Source organism: Nuphar pumila, chromosome 14 (assembly GCF_984573655.1).
Source record: "Nuphar pumila chromosome 14, dmNupPumi1.hap1.1, whole genome shotgun sequence".
NCBI classification, from domain to species: Eukaryota; Viridiplantae; Streptophyta; class Magnoliopsida; order Nymphaeales; family Nymphaeaceae; genus Nuphar; species Nuphar pumila.
In genome coordinates, this window is record NC_143262.1 from 86391972 (window position 1) to 86409998 (window position 18027).

General features: G+C 38.2%; 1 protein-coding gene and 1 pseudogene across 1 annotated transcript; both read right to left on the reverse strand.

Moving 5' to 3' along the window:
• Positions 1-236: 236 nt before the first annotated feature.
• On the reverse strand, positions 237-5201 carry LOC149817237 (putative indole-3-pyruvate monooxygenase YUCCA10). The gene is made up of 3 exons (XM_089987528.1): positions 4973-5201; positions 2418-2540; positions 237-668 (listed from the first exon to the last, which is right to left on the reverse strand). Exons 1-3 carry the CDS (start codon positions 5174-5176, stop codon positions 468-470), a joined length of 528 nt encoding a protein of 175 aa, XP_089843654.1. The 5' UTR covers positions 5177-5201; the 3' UTR covers positions 237-467.
• A 685-nt stretch (positions 5202-5886) lies between these two features.
• On the reverse strand, positions 5887-6639 carry LOC149817238 (putative indole-3-pyruvate monooxygenase YUCCA10 pseudogene; annotated as a pseudogene).
• Between the last annotated feature and the right edge of the window lie 11388 nt (positions 6640-18027).

Consider the following 18027-nt stretch of genomic DNA (forward strand, 5'->3'; position numbering starts at 1 on the left):
TCTGGATCCAACCCTTTTGCATCCCCACTTTCCATGGAATCCTTTCCCGTGGGTGGTGGTCCGATTTTGATTATGCGAGGAAGCTCTCGCGGCATGACATGCCGCGAAGCCTCCTTCAGCAACATGCTCTAAAGGTTAAAGGAGAAGATCATGTTCAAGGCCTATCCAAAGACAGCAGATTGAAGAATTAAAACAAATTCTTTACAGAGAAACAGTTACCTATAACCATCATCTTCATTTTAAAAGGGTTCCCTGCTAATTTGCATTGTGGGGAGGGGGGGTAAAATCCTACAACTGTGTCCAAGGCACATGCATATTGCACTCTCTCTCTCTCTTTCATATTGAATGGTCAAATTTTAGAGCAAACTTTATGTTACTTTATGCTAGAAAATTGATGACTGCATTCAATAACCAACGATCGACTAGCTTTATTTTAAAAATCAGAACAGAAGCAACCACTCCTTTGACTAACAAGCATGATGAGGTTGGTTCCTATTGCTTTGAGACAATATGATGCTTATGTCCTCAGCTACATTTTGTGCGTCCACTGCTATTCCATAGAACCCTTTCCTTCTAAAACCAACGCAGTAGATACCATTGTTCCCCTTCCATTCACTTGTCCAGCCAGCAGCAGGAAACCCACTCTCATCAAAGAAGCCATCGTCATCCTAACACAAAGACAAGAACACTCAGTTTTTTCTGCTGCATTCATATTGTCACAAAAACATGGCGGTCCAGAACACACATGTTCCTTCAAGTAATAAATGTGGTTAACACTTATTAGGGTGAACACACACACACATATATATATATATATGCTGGTTCTGCCTCTGCCCCGTTAGGCTCGTTCAAAAGCATAATTTTTGGTATTTTTTCTCACATCTAACATCTAACACTGTGTGATTTATAGGTTTTGTTTAGTGGAAACCGGCTTTTGGATCACTGAAATCTGACCTGTATACAGTTTTTTTCCAGTGATCCAAAATAATGGCTGCGAAGGCATCAAATTGTTTTGGCTCATAAAAATACATTTTTTCATCGAAAAAACATGATCCAAGAGTCCATTTTCACTAAGAGCATGCTAAACATATCTAACGGTTCACATCTATCATAAAACACTTCAAACTATGGCTCCCAACGGAGCAGAATGAGAAAAGAGAGCCTAATATGTTCAGTTCTCTCTCTCGAAATATATATTTATATATGTATGTATATATTATCGCCGACCCCAATTGTTTTGGGATAAAGGCGTAGTTGTTGTTGTATATGTATGTATATATTAGAGTAATGCTATGGTACTTTGGGTGCACCTACTCCCACGTACTAGAAATTGTAGTTGTAGGTTGCATCTTCTCGTTCAGACTTTATAGATGCAATTAACATAGTTTACTTGAATCATGTTTTGGGTCATGTTTTTTGGTACATTGTGGGCCGTTGATTTTTGAAGATCTTAAAAGACCTACATGTATGCCATAATTGCAATGATCCAAAACTTGTTTTTCACTAAATAATGATGATCTAAACAGTCTGATCAACAAAAAAAATGGCCCAGTTTAGAAATTTACTAACCGGACCTGGGCTCCTAATATCAATAATTAACAAAATCCAGACCGAAGGCCAAAAGATGGAACATTATAAAAGATAAATGGTTTGGACTTTGGTATCTATATTAGGACTGGGCATGGTTTTGTCCAAGCCAGCGCAATTGACTTTGACCTGAACCCAATACCAACACCTCAAAGTCGGGTCTTTTTCTGGACCCTCAACATCCTGCTCATGTCTGACCTGTTGACAGCCCTAGTTTGGACTTGACCCCATCTCTTTCACTGGGATTTGAACTTGCAACGTCCCAATGCAAGGTAAAGTGCACTAGGAGATCCTACCAGAAAGAGGAGCCCCCCTTTGGTAAATTGTATTTTTTTTTTATTGAGAGGCAAGCTGAGGTTAGGCAGACCCCCACCAGTTACACAACATACCATTGGGTGTTGAACTTGCAACATCCCAACACATGGGCACGTGCACTAACAGCTCCTACCAAACAAGCGGAGCCCCGGTTGATCCATACCCAGTGTATATGCCAATAGAATCCAACCAACAAGTCACTTGATACAGTTATATATAGGGGTAATGTTTGCTACCTTCGTGGGTAAGGAACCCCTTAGTGCAAAAAATATAATAATTTTATTTTATTTTTCAGTTTTTTTTGCAGCATATTAAGTTTAGTAGAAACTGACATTTGGATCATGTTTACTTTGGGTAAAAAGCACATGTTTTTATGAATGGGGTGGAGCAGGTTCATGCATGATGAGATCCAGTCTAGACAGGTTCAAGGTCTTTGCATTCAGATCTGGCCAGGATTGGACCGGATCCAGCAGCATCCTCATTTTCCAAATAAAGAGATTTACAGTGTTTCATACCTTAAGCCATGCCTTAACCCTGCTCGTGTACCCAGTTGCAAAGATGATCGTGTCAAACCGGTGAACGGATCCATTTTCAAACTCCACATTGTTGCCTTTTACGCATTTCAATCCCGGATATACCTGCCAATAGGAGAGAGATCCAGATTTGGTTAAACTTTGTGAATTGTTTGGAATGATTTGGACCTGGGTGGGTCCAAATCCATGCTGAACTTTGGCAGGGCCTCTATTGAATTCAGGATAGGATCCATATCCTTACTGCAGGGGCAGATGTGGACTGGATCTGCGTTGGTGCTGCTCTGGTCACAACTAGACTAGATATGGATCTAGAGGACCAGATTATACATGTCCAATTATGAGCAGAAGATACACCAGATCACCAACTAGTCTTAGTCCTCTTGGATGGTCTCGTGCAGATTCACTTCTGGATCAGATTAGATCCTACCTGATATGGGTTTGTATCTGACTCATTAGACTGCATTTATTATATGAATTGTTCTGACTCGATCCAGATCAGAGATCTCTTACAGGTTCTGTCCTGATTCCAGGTCTGACTGGACCTGTCTTGGTAGGACGAGGAACCGGGTATGGGTTCAGATAGCTAGAGAAGACCCAGTGAAATCTCTATTTCTAAAACATGGTAATGTGTAAAAACTAAAAATGTACTATATATTGATCCGATCTCGGGTAGAACTCAGGTCTGGTTCGGTAAAAGCTGACCCATTGATCAGCCTGCTCAAGATGCTCGGCTCTAGGTCCCACAATATGAAAGTGGCCTTATAGACTGAATATATGGACCAAACTAATTCGGGTTTGGGTGTGTGTGTATCCAATTCAATGGATTACATTATTATCAAAAATTTGTTAGGACCCGATTGACAACTCAAAATTTTGACAGATCAGGCAACTCCGGGCCCACCACAAACTTAACGCCGGTGAAGTAACCCATAAGCCAAGCACCCATTGCTTGCACGATCTGTCATAAATCATAATTAAGTCTGTACTGTATATTGTAAGACACCGTATGTAAGTTATAAATTAGTCCTGACTAAGTCAAGTCCATGTGGGTCCAGATCCAGTAAAGAAATAGTGTGCATGAAATTATTATTGTACAGATCCAGGTTCAGATCTGAACCACTTGGCCCAGCACCCAGCAGAACTGTCTCTAGTAACTTATTGGCCTGACGTGACGGCTATGCCTTGACCACTAGATGGAACAGACCCAATAGGTCCAACCCGGTTTCAATATTTAAACCGGCATATCTTAAGAGTTAAGAGTTAAATATTTCTGCCTCCACTGTACCGTACTCTTTAAAAGAAACCACCTTAGTTTTTTTTTTTTTTTTTGATTCTTACTCGGAGAAACCCCTCCAGGGGCAGAGACCTAGCCATGCTGGCTCACCCTGCCGTACTTATGTCCATGACAGCGTAAAACTTAGAGGGCTTACCCCTCGACCCCAGGGAGTCTCCAAGGTCCAGTTTACGCAGGGGGTGACACCCATAGGATTTGAACCTAGACTGCCCGTCAAACGGTCTAGGCCCCATCCCACTTCGCCAAACCCCTTGGATCTACATTAATTTTTTCTTTTAGACTTTTTTTCAATCAAATCCTAAGGATATGATATACATGACAACATTAGTGAAAATGGAGATACGATCCCGTAAACATGACTATTCACTAGAGGGTATGGTACAGTCGAGCGCATCCAATACAATCCCAATATTTTGAACTACCAAAGTGGGTTTTAAGTTGCTTATGGGCTTTGTTAGATCAATGGTCAGTACACACATTCTTCTAGGATCTCATTCCATCTGAGGGTGTAGACAGCATCTAGCATTCTTGATTCCCTTCACATGATAAATAGTAAAGAAGGGGCAAAACAGGATCCTATCTTACAACATACGATGCCGTAGGATTCGATCCTAAGTAGATCTTAGCCATCCAACTTGATGCATGTGGATGAGCATTAAACCGCTAGAATTAGTTTACCTGTTAGATGGATCCCACAAAAATTTTCAGTGACATTCAGCTTGTTGATAAACCGCATTTAAGAACAAATTTTTTTTTTAAAATTTTTACTCAGAGAAACCGCCCGAAGCACATAGACCAAGCTGTTCTGGCTCAGCCTGCCGTACTTATAATTGCTGTCATGTCAGTGTAAAATTCTGAGGGCTTACCTTTGACCCTAAAGAGTCGCCAAGCTTCGGATTATGCCAGGAGGTGACGCCCATGAGATTTGAACTTAGGCTGCTAGTCAAACGACCTAGGCCCCATCCCTCTAGCCAAACCCCGTGGGTCTATTTAAATCATAGAAATTGAACATCTTACTAAGCCCACCAATGAAAGGCACCTGCACATCCGGTGAGAGTCGAACCTGAGACTAAGGGGTTAACACCTTCTTCCCAAGCCCGCTGCCACTTGGGTGACCCAGGCGGGTGTGAGATAGCTGAATTGTTAGGTGACACTATTTGTAACAGAAGGGTCCTGTGTTCGAATCTTGCCAGAGAACATGCCTAAAAAAACAAAAGAAAAAGAAAAAGAACGAGAGTGAAACCTGAATATCTCCCGACTTGATTTTGTCAATGGTGCCAACATCTAGGACGGGGTACTTGCCAAAGTGGTCCCTGAGGAAGAAGGGACCCTCGGGAGGACTGGGTATCCCATACTTGGCCAAGTCCCCATATGTGACCCTACTGTACGACACAAGCATATGATCAACGGCTGAGAGTGGGAGATGCATTTGCAGACGCAGCCCCATGTTGGTCACCTCCCTTGTCAGCACATGAACCTGCCAAATCAGAAAATAAAGCCAAGCAAACAGGGAGTTGGAAATTAGTATATATATACGTATATATATATATATATATATATATATATATATATATATATATATATATATATATATATAGAGAGAGAGAGAGAGAGAGAGAGAGAGATCAATATTACCACTCATGAAGATCAACAAAATGTTAACCCATGAACCCAACAATATAGAAAACAAAACCAAAATATAGAGAAATAAAAAACTAAAGAAAAAGAAACTTCAGACAACTGAGTGAACGTTGTTCAGAGGGAAGGAGAGGTCTCTAAGATGTATACGTATTGAGAGAGAGAGAGAGAGAAGCTTTTCAAGATGGAAAGTTGATGTTGGTATGGAAATCTAGGAAAGGAAAAGTGACATAGAGGTGGTTTCATTGGAAAGAAGAGGAAGTAAACATGGGAATAGGGAAAAACTCCAAACATGATGTGAAAAAGAAACAGCGGAAGCATAAGCAGGAGGTCTTTCCTTCCTTGAAAAACAAGGGAATAGTGGGCAGCAAACAAGGTGATTGGTGGTAAAGTAGAGAGAGAGAGAGATTCCGAAAAAACGGACAGGGAAAATGGTGGGAAAGGAAAAGAGGAAGTGAACACGGGATAGAGAGAAGCTCGGAACAGGGGGGAAATGATGTGAAAAAGAAACACCAGAGGTTAGGACAAGCAGAAGTAGGAAATGATTTTCATGAAAACATATGGGAACAGCGCGAACCAAACAATGGAATTGGTGGGAAAGCAAAGCAGGGGAAGGAAAAAACAATGAGCTGGAGAGGGAAAACATGGGAACTTGATCAGTACCGGATTCCGAACAACGATCGACGACCTCGCTCCGTGATTATAGAGATCGAACGCGATCTCCATGCCGGAATTCCCACTTCCGATGACGAGAACCTCCCGATCCCTGTAAGGCTTCCCGTTCTTGTAGCGGCTGGAATGCAGCACCTCTCCTTCGAACTCTTCCAGACCCGGTACATCCGGAACAGACGCTGCACCGTTTTCCCCGGTAGCGACCACAAGGAACCTAGCTCGGTACTCCTCGGACTCACCTGTCTGGGCGTTCTCGGCGCGAATGATCCAGGTACTAGTGGAACGGTTGTAGGACGCGCACTGGACGCAGCGGTTGTAAACGGGTCGGAGATCGAACCGGGCGACATAGTCGTCGATGTACTCGAGGAATTGGTCCCTGGAAGGGTAGGTTGGTGTGGACTCAGGGTATGGCATGTGGATGAGCTCACAGAAGTCCTTGGCTAGGTGCAGGTGCAGCCTGTCATAGGCATATTTCCTCCATAGGGAAGCAGAGCAGTCCTCCTTCTCAAGGATGATGTTGTCTATGGAGAGCTTGTTGAGGCAAGCAGAGGCAGAAAGGCCTGCTGCACCAGCTCCCACAATCACTGCTTGCTTCCACATTCTCTTTCCTTGCACTGGGTGGGCCTTGGGTTGCTCCTCTTACTATTGTTGGCTTGGCCCTTTATAATGTGTTTATTTGGGAATTGGAGGGGGAGGGCATGTGCCCTCCTGCCTACTTTTGAATGTACCTAACCTTCCAACCCTCCAAACATAAGGGTGTAGCTGGGTGAGGCATACCCGTCCTTGCCCGACCGACCCGAACCTATTATGCCCGACCCAATCAAGTTTCATTAGACCATTGGTTCGGGTCGGGTTCAAAATATAGACCCGTGATGAAAATGGATCGGGTCTTAGGTATTACAAATGAAGATCTAAACACGTACTTTTGGTCCCGATCCACTTTTTATACATGACCTAAGTGGTTCTTCATAATGTAAAACCGAATCGATCCAAACTCGACCCTATAATGTACCAAACCCATTTTATTCTTGAACTGATCCAAACCCAAAACCGCTTTATGCCTGAGCCTACCTGAACCCAAACTGTTTATGTAACCAAACCTGTTTTGTATTTGAACCACATTTTGAATATGGTATATCATTGAAGCCTTTTTTTGTTTCAACTTAGAAAAATATTCTTTTTATGCTTAAATTTTGGCATTATTTAGAATACTTAATAAATTTCTCATCTTTTGGCGTATAATTTTCTTAATGTATAGTTAATTTCATTAGTTTATATTTTTTTTATTGTCATGCCATTAAGTCTAGAATAACAATCATATTAAGACTCGAGCTAAAACCCAAACCCGTTAAGACCACCCAAACCCTTAGCGCATAAGGGTCTATCTTTTTCAGCCATATTCAAATCCGAACCTGATGGGATTCAGAACAGATCTATTAAAGACATGATCTGATTAAACCTGACCTGATAGATAATCAAACCTGTTAACCCATATGTATCCATAATTTCTAGTGGTACCCGAACACGAATTAGTTTGGACTGGGTTTGAATCTTATTATTAAACTCGATCCAGAATTGGGTCTGATAAGACCCACCCAAGGTCATATTAAATATAATGGATTTAACAGGTCATGTCAGGTGATATGCCAAAACACAAAATCTTTGTGTTTTGAAATCACCACCGTCCATAGCTTCATCTTTGCAAAATGATTAAATCAACACTTTGTGATTGGCCCCACTGCTTGCACAATGAACGGTGGTGATGAAGGCCATGGACGGTAGTGATTTGAAAAACGCACAAAAAAAAGTTGTGATCACCCTACCAAAACGGAAGCAGATCAGGTCATGCTGAATATGAGCGTTTTTGCTCATGCCGACATCGTGGCCGTCTGTTTGCATTTTGGATGAATGCCACGTGGTTTTGTTGACTTTTGAGCTTCTTTCAGATCAGGTGCAATGTGAATGCACACTTTTGGTATGCCGCTGCACCTTATCACCCACACATTGCAATCACAAAATGAACAGCCTAGTTGGATGAAGTATGAATTTACATTTTTATCCTTCTTTCATAAAAAAACTCATGTTATAATGTTTTAATCAATAATAAGGGCATATTGGTTAATTGATGCAACTAAACAATGGTGAACTGAATTATCTGGGAACTAAGCAAGCATGCCTTACAAGCATAAAGGAAAAAACCTAGGCAGTTGAATGTAATAAAAAAAAAGTTAAGCGGTTTTGCAAAATACCTAATAAGTTAGGCAGCATTTTTATAAATTGTTCTTCTGAAGTGTGATCTCAGTTTAACATGTAGAAAGATAATCCAACAATTTAAGAATTAAAAGCGTATTTTAAACAGGTGGGAGGATGGTTAATTTTAGAGAAAAAACTACTGTCGAAAAAAAGAATAATAATTTATTATTTTTTTTTGTGAGTTGGTAGACCGTTGTGTAATCTGCACTTGTAAGTGCCCTTTAGTAAGGACCTATGCCACTGGACCATGGTTGGCATTCTCGCGACTTGGTATCGGATCGGCCACATGCAACTCAGTAATCTCGATGAGTCAATGTTTTGTATTTTATTTATTAAAAATAATTAAAAATATTAATTTATGATAAAAAATAAAAAATAACATATTAGGTATGATTTATTATATATAGTAATAAACATAACTTCAAAAATTATGTATATTTTAAATATTAAAAATAACAGTTTCATTTTTTTTAAATTGAAAAATAGTGTGTTATTTGCAAAATATCGTACTTGATAAAATGCAAATATATCATGTTATTTTATATTTTAAACATAAAAATTTCAGAAAATATAGATAATTTCATGAGTTATTTAAATGCATTAAAATAATATCATTTTTGGTAAGATACCTATTTATTATCATTATTTTAGTGATAAATATTATCATTCAATTCATCCTCTCTTGAATGCCAATAAATTTTGGTCCACGGAGTACCAACATCAAATTCAACTTTGGAAAATAAAAATCTTTTCAAGTCTAATTTTGGAAAATTGAAAGCTTTTAATGCTTTTAGTTAATCTATTAAATTTTTAGCAAAACCTAAGTTTAGCTGAGGCTCGATGATAAACTCAACCGAGTCTTAGCTGACTAGGCCGAGTTCATAACCGAGTTATACAACCTTTTTAACTTGGTTAGGTCCTGATCCGAGCCAACTCGAGCTAGTCACGAGTTGACTGGCTGAGTTTGCCAACTATGACAAGCCACACCATTTTGGTGGTGTGTCCTCAGTGACACGAGCGGACAAGCGCAGACACGTGGATACTGACACCAACACGTAAAAAAAACTAATATTTTAATATTTTTAAATATTATTTCAATAAAAATTATTTTTAAATATTAGAATATCAAAAATAGTTTTTATTGATTAAAAAATATGTGTGCTCGTGTCCTATTTTTCAAATTTTTTTGTTTTTGAACTTTAGGGTTGAGTTCACATCAAGCATCCTGGTGTCCACTTGTCTTTGTGACGTAGACAAGGGCATGTGCATAAACAATAAATTTTTTTTTGTTTTATGGTAATTGGTCGACGTACCCATCCTCAATTTATTTATCAACTTAATATCAATAAACAAACAAATAAATAAAGCACGTGAAAATGTACTTGCACACTTATTTAAATAAGAGAAAACAAAAGCAACGGACGCGTTTTAATTGTGCCTTCCTCGAGGGAGGACCCATCTCTCAGGACGCACACTTTTTGTTGTTCCGTCTCTTCCCAACCACACCACTTTTTCAAATGGCCACAAGGACACGTTTTTTCTTTTAAATTTATAACCCAAAGAAACCGCACCGGTCAAGAAGACCTGATCGCTCTGCCTGCCATACCTACGGTCATCGTGCTGGCTGCGAAAAACTGTGAGGCTAGGACCCCTTATTGCGGTGCCTTTGCTAAGCATTGATTGTGCAGAGAGGTGACAGCCATGAGATTCGAACCTTGACTGTCCGTCTAGCAGCCAAAGCCCCACCCCACTACGCCAACCCCCCTTGGGGCCACAAAGACACGTTTGAAAGTGAAAATTTTTTTCTTTAGAAAATATGAACATGCATATCATATGTGGAAAGCATTTACCACCGTGTGGTCAGCTGGCAAGCTGTAGGCTTAGGATGGAATCTTGCTTGTGCATGGGAGCTGTTGTTGTTTTATCATGGTTGGGGGCATATAAGGCTGGGTGGTGATAGTTACCGATATAAAAAAAAAAATTACCACCATTTCTTTTTTACTCTAGAAAGGTTTTCGTAGGTACAACTAGACCTGGGGAAAAGATGAGCTGCTCACAGCTGAGCACGTAACTAACTAATTTCTAACTTGAGAAATAAGCTCGACAAGATGAATATGAACTGTAAGACTATGTAGCCATAAGGTGACTCTTGGGGGCTATTCCAACAATCACAATGCTCAAATGCAAAGAGACGTGTCTTATGCAGGATGAAGGGATTTCTCCCAAAGAGTGTGCCCCAAACTTGAACTCTTTACACAACTATAAATGCAGTGAAAGGGTATGGTACATATAACGAAGTCATACCAGAGTCATACACAGACATTCACAGAAAAGTAACAGTTATAATTACTGAAAGGCATTCAAACTGTGAAAGAGTTGAGAGTGTGGACCTCCTTGGCGATTTCGAGCGTAACAACGTGTTCTTCACCCCACTGTAATTATGCATTCGAGCATACAGGTTCCTACATTAGTATCAGAGCGGGTTCGACAGATCCCTGACGGTGTCGAAAGTAGCCTGTGCGTGCAGGTGTGTTGACGCAAGAATCAAACGCCGGTGATGCCAGGCTGGAAGACCCCTTTTTACGTTCACGACTTATCACCGAAAAAGGACACATAAAGAAAAAAAAAAGCAATCAATTTTATTTTCTGATTTAGACAAATCGGTGAATCAAGAGTTCCCGATTTGCGTAAACTCAAAAAAAAAAAAAACAGGCAAAAGGATTGGACTCTCTTCATTTTATTTAGGTAGAGAAAAAGGAAAAATCACCACCGGTGGTGATCGAACACCGGTGGTGGCCCGGTCGTTCTCACCCTCTCTCTCTGTGCGTCGGACCACCTGGTTTCTCGACGATCGCAATGTCGGAAGAAGAAAAAAAATCGTGAGAGAAAGCGGGTTTAACTAGCTCCCTCTTTCCACTCTCTTTGCTGATCTATCAAGGGAAGGGGCTCGACCCACCGAAAAATGCCTGAATTAGCCATAGGAGGCATCGATTGAGCTGTTGAAACGAAAAAAGAAAAACAAAAAGGAAAAAAAGAGGCACATAATCGTGCTAGATTCACCGTTGGAGGTGTCGTTTTCAGGAATAGCTAGGTTGGCTGGATTTTTTTCAGCCCTCAAAACCTCACTGGCGGCGGCCTCAAAACCTGAGGTCATGCGGTGATCGCTGGTCACCTTGTCTGGTACGGTGTGTTGTCGTCGAACTGGTCGCCGGGTGCCGTCGGGTGTGGCATGCTGCAGTCGGACCAGTCGTCAGGTTTCTGCCTGCAACGGCAAATGAACAAACAAGAAAAAAGGGAAAACGAAGAAAGGGGAAAAGGGTTTTTATTTTACCTTGCCTGGGCGTCGCCGGACATGCCAGAGGAGGTGGTCAATCCCTTGCCAGAAAACCTCGCAGCTCCAACTGCCGATTTTCCATCTCTCTAAAGAACAAAAAGAAAAAATGAAAAGGGAACCCTAATCAGGTTTCCCTTTCATTTTTACGCATGAGCTTTCTTTACATAAAAAAAAAATCCAGTTTGAAACTGAAATTTCCTAAAAATTTTGAAAAAGGGTTTCAGTTAATTAGGTTTTTTTGAAAAACAAAAAATCAATATATCAACTTTTTTAAAATTACAGAAAAGTGGTTCTTTTCTTTTCTGTTAAACTCAAGAAATTATATATATATATATATATATATATATATATATATATATATATATATATATATATATATATATATATATATAGCTTGTTGAATAATTATGAAAATGCTATTGATATTTTTTGAAATTATAGAAAGAGGATTGAATCTTTCTGTTTAATTCAATTTTTTTTTTGAAGTTTTTGTTTTCATTTTTACTTAAAAGAGGCTTCTGACTTTCTGAAAATTGTAGAAACGTGGTTTATTTTTTCTGATTAACTCAAAAATTTCAGAAAGTGTTATGCTTTATTGAATTTTTGTAGAACAAGGCCTCTAATCTTTTCTGATATTACAGAAAGAGAGTCAAAACTTTTTGTTTAACTCAGAAAGTTACAAAACAAGCTTCTATGATTTTTGTTTACACAAAACCTTTTATTTTATTTTTCTAAAATTGTAGAAAAATGGTCTCGAGTTTCTGAAAAATACCTATTACTTATTTTTGTCAAATAGTGCTTAATATTTAACATTTTTTGTGAACTTGTTGCATACTTAAAGACCATATTACATGCTAAGCTAGTTTAGAAGGATCAAAACTAGTTACATTTATAAATATTTGTTGGAATAAGCTTTATTAATTCTAGTATTTGTTTATAATTAGGAATATGACAAATCGAATAGTCATGACTGAATTGTCCAAAATAAAAAATCCAATGAGATAAATTTTGGAATGTGGAGAAGGAAGATGAAATATCTATTAACACATGACAAGACTGTATATGTATTGAGTAATGTAAAATCTTCACTAACTGATAAATTGAGTGAAAAAGATAAGAAAACTCATAATAAGTTTATCAAAGATGATCAACTTGCTCGAGCAACTCTTCTAACATTCATGCAAGATGATTTCATCCGAGTGGTTGAAGACTTTGACACCACAAAGAGGATGATAAAAGAAGTCAGAAAGAGGTATGATATGACTTCAAAAACTCACATTCAACTTCTTCTAGAGCAATATAACTCATGCAAGATGAAAGAGTCAGACAACATAGTGGATTATGTGAATCAAATGCTGGTAATGACTAAAGACTTAGCCATAGCTAGAAATGATATTCCTGAGTGAATGAAAATCTCCACCATACTAAACAACCTTCTTCCAACATGAAAGATGGTGTCAATTGCCATGATATTAAACTAGAAAAACCTTACTCTAACTGAGCTCCCTCTGCAATTAGCCCTTGAGCAAGAGCACATGTCAAAAGACAGGAAGAAAGAAGTTATGAATGCCCAAGAATCCTTTCTGACAACTTCTCACAAGTTCAAGCTTAAAGGCACATTCTTCAAGAAATTTAAGAAGAATAAATTCAATAAGAAGCATCGAGTGCAAACTAAGAACTCCAAGACTGCAATCAGAGGAGCATATTTTTTTTTGCGGAAAAGTTGGCCACTTTAAGATGAATTGCCCAAATAGAACCAAGAAAGAGAATCCAGAAAAGCAAGTAAATGGATAACGAGAAATAGTATGCACTGTGTCTGAATCATTGATCACAGATAGTGATTTCTTAGGGTAGAGGATTGATTCAAGAGCGACGCGACATGTGTCTAAGTGAAAGGAAGGACTTGTGAAGATGAATGAGTTGAAGCCTGAAGATCATAAGGTGTATATGAGAAATAACACCTATAGTGATGTGGTCGAGATAGAGACGTACGAGCTTTAGGTATAAGGGACCAGTCTTCTACTAACAAATGTACTTTATATACCTTCAATGAAAAAAAATCATTTAGCAGTGGGAGATTTTGCTAAAAAGGGATTCAAAATTCGCTTCAGGGGTGACAAAGTCACTATTGAGAAAGATAGAAAAGTGAAGCTCAAGGTCGCTATGATGTCGACCATGGTTTATTTTGTCTAAATGTAACTCCTTCTATAAATAATACAGTAAATATTTCTAGTTATATTGATTGTATATTTAATGTCGATGCATATTTATAACATGTAAGGTTAGGAGATATAAATGTCAATAAAATGAAAAGAATAATTCATATGAGATTATTACCTTCTCTTAACAAAGTAGAATTTGAAAGATGTAAACCATGTATATCAGGTAAAATGATTAGAAAACCTTTTTCTAAGAGAAGTAGATCATATCATGTGACTTATTAGTTCTAGTACACACAGCTATATGTGGACCCTTAACAGTAGAAATACATGAAAATAAATCATATTTCATCACATTTATAGATGACTACGTAAGGTATGAATACATGTACCTAATCTCTAAGAAATCTGAAACTCTAGAAAAGTTCAAGGCATATAAACATGAAGTTGAAGGATTACTAGAAAGAAAAATCCAAGTTATTAGATCTGATAGAGGAGGTGAATATAACTTTGATGAGTTTAAAGTCTTCTTCAATGATAATAATATAACTCCTCATACAATTATGCCTTATACACCACAACAGAATGATGTAGCAGAACGAATGAATAAGACCTTAATGGATATGACAAGGTCCATGTTGGCACATGCAAATCTTCCACAAAAATTATGAGGAAAGCAATTTGCACTGCCATGTGTATCCTAATTAAATAAGGTTCCTTCTACGACTGTAGAGCTTACACCTCATAAATTATGGACTGACAAGAAGCCAAACTTGAGTCATTTGCGAAAGTGGGTGTCACCTACTCATGTGTTGATTCCTAGTCAAATGAGAGACAAGTTAGATAAAAAAATTATCAAATGCATGTTCATGGGATACCAAAAAGGATTGAAAGGATATCGTCTATATAATCTTAAAAAGAGACTTATAGAGAGTAGAGAGGTAGAATTCCTGGAAACTCAAGAAAGCAATTTTGATCCTGAAGATAATGATGTTTTTTTGGATATCATAAATGATCTTGGGGTACCAAATCAAGAGTTAGAGTATAACAATACAATTGTGAATAATGAGCAAAATTCACAACCAGTAATTTGACATAAAAAAACAAGAACTCTATCTTATTTGAATGATTATTATACATTATTGAGTGAAAAATTATGCTATTCCATGGATTTAGATAAAACTTTTAATAACTTGAGTTTTGAAGATACAATTACTTCTAATGAGTCTGAACTATTGAAGAAAACAATGAAAGATGAGTTGGACTCCATACAAAAAGAATAAAAATTTGAAACTAGCTACTTTGCCTAATGGATATAGGGCAATTGATAGTAAGTGGGTTCTCAAGAAAAAACTCAAGGTAGATGGATCTATTGATAGATTCAAGAGAAGATTAGCAATAAAAGGATTATTCTCAATGAAAAGAGATTGATTATGAAAAAACTTACTCTCCTGTAGCCAAACTGACATCTATTTGTATTATTTTAGCATTGATAACTTATTTTGATCTTGACGTATATCAAATGAATATGAAAACAACTTTCTTAAATGTTGAACTAAAAGAAATTATTTTCATGCAGCAACCAGAAAGTTTTGAAATTGAAGGTCAAGTGGATAAGGTATACAAGTTAAATAAATCCTTGTATGAACTTAAGCAGTCACCAAGACAATAGTATTTGACTTTTCAAATTGCTATAATCAAATTGGGTTATGAGGCAAATAGTTTGGACCACTGTGCCAAGAATAGTAGAAGTAAGTTTACTGTGTTATTCCTCTATGTTGATGATATCTTAATTGCAACAAATGACATAAACATGATAAATATGACTAAATCATAGTTAAGTTCTCGATTTGAAAGGAAGAATCTGGGTGAAGCTTCATATATCCTTGAAATTAAGATAAATAGATAGAAAATTGAGATTGCAATGTTTAAGTCAAGAAAAATATCTTGACCACATTCTAAAGAAATTTAGAATGAAAAGTACCAAGCCAAAGGGTACCCACCGTAGTAAAATGCCAAAAACTAAGTAAGAATGACTATCTAAAAGATGAACAAGAAAAATTGAATGTTTCCTATGCTTAGGCAATTAAAAGCCTGATGTATGCAATGCTTTGCACTAGACCTGGTTTAACTTTTGCTATGAGTCTAGTGAGTAGATATCAAAGTAATCTCGGGCTCTCTCACTAGAAAGTAGTGAAGAAAATTTTTTAATATCTAAAGATAACTAAGGAACTCAAGCCATGCTATCAGTCAGATATATTGAAGCTTGTAGGCTACTCAGATACTAACTTTACTGGTGATAGAGGTGAAGCAAAGTCCACCTCTGGTTATGCATTTATGTTAAGAGGTGAGGCAATTGCATGGCCATGCAAAAAATAAGGGTGTGTGCCACAACATACCTATGAAGCTGAGTATATTATCTGTAACATGGCAGCCACATTTGGTGTATTGATAAATCGTTTCCTAAATGAGTTGAAATTAAACATTTCAAAAGATCCAATTCAACTTTATTGTGACAATAAAGTTGCTATAAGACTAATACAAACATGAGCTGAAAACTCTAAAAGTAAGCATATTGAAGTTAAATATCAATATATTCATGACAGTGGCGGAGCCATAAGTTTTTCGTTGGGTGGGTAGACTTCGGGTCTCGGGGACAATGCTATGGTCTTGAAGAACGATCCATTTCTTCAGACTGGTGGCAGAGCCAGAATTTTTTTGCTGGAGGCACAGTCGTTCGTGCGGAGATAAAACTTAAATAAGCATTTTGATGTTGTTGGTTGTCATTTGACAGTGTTTTGTTTGTTGATTTCACTAATCTCAGACTGAGCCTGGACCGAAATTTGCAGTGTTTTTTGTGGATTTAATTAGGCTCTGTTTGAGAGCCTTACACTGAGATGAAAACACCATGTCCATGTGCTGCCAAAATATGGTCTTGCCAAAATGTGGCGTCTGAGGATGGAGTTGCCAAAAGCATCCTTTGATGAATGTTCTTGAAATGTGATGTTGGGGCTGCCAAGTCCATTCCCAATGGAGTGTTTTTTGTTTTGAGAACACTGCAGCTCCCAAACAGCAAAGAGCATGAGAACACGGGGGAAGCCACAATATAGCCCTTATTGACTGTCACACGGCTGCTATTGTTTCTTTAACATAGCTGGGGCACATAAGGCTCTCAATCTGGAGTTTTACATTGCAGGGAGGTGGCCTCATTAAGTGACCTGGTTCTTGGTGATCAGGGTTCCTTTGTCATAAAAAAAAATGCTCTTAAACAGAGCCTTAATGTGTGAAATGGCCGAGTCTAGTTGCCATGATGTATACAGACAAGAGAGCTGACATTCACGTTAATAGAAAGTTCAGAGACAAACCACAAGTAGAGCTTGGCTTGTTCTATGGACAAATACAGTTTGGATTGGGCATGGTTTCTTTCGTATTTGGGAGGTAGGCGTCAGAGGCAATGGAAGAATTGTAAAAGTGAAAGGTCTTCCCCTATTTTCATGTTTTATTTTCCTTTTTTTCAGGATTTCTGGATGAAGCAAATCTTTAATTTATTTCAAGATGTTCCCTTGCCGAGAAAATCCTGATACTGAGATTTGTGATATTAGTTGTGCTTCACATTTTAGGTCTTAGTGCACGTCTTTTTCGAAGTTGCACGAATCTCCTGCATTGGACTGCTTGACAAACCCAGACAACATCAAGTTGGGATGGAGAGATCCATTTTTTTTTTGGTTTCTAATTCTGGGGTGGGCGACCACCCACCCATGCCCACCCCTGGCTCCGCCACTGATTCATGATATGCTTATGAAAAATGAAATATCAATGAACTATATTCCTTCAAGTAACATGGTAGCAAACCTGCTAACCAAAACAATCACTGAGGATGTTTTCACTAGATATGTGAGTCAGATGGGACTCAGATATATATGTCTAAGTGGTGAGTGAGGAAGATCACTCAGAAAGTATGTATGCAAGGTTTTGATTGAGAACAAGCATATAAACACAAAAAATCCCTTATGGACAAGTGAGAAATGTAAGGCTATGTGGGCATAAGGTGACTGTTGGAATAACCTCCAATAATCACAATGCTAAAATGCAAAGAGGCGTGTCTCTTGGGGGATGAAAGGATTTCTCTTAGGGGTGTGTCCTAAACTTGAACTCTTTACACAATTATAAATGCAGTGAAAGTGTACGATATATATAATGAAGTCATACCAGAGTCATATATAGACATTCACAGAAAAGTAA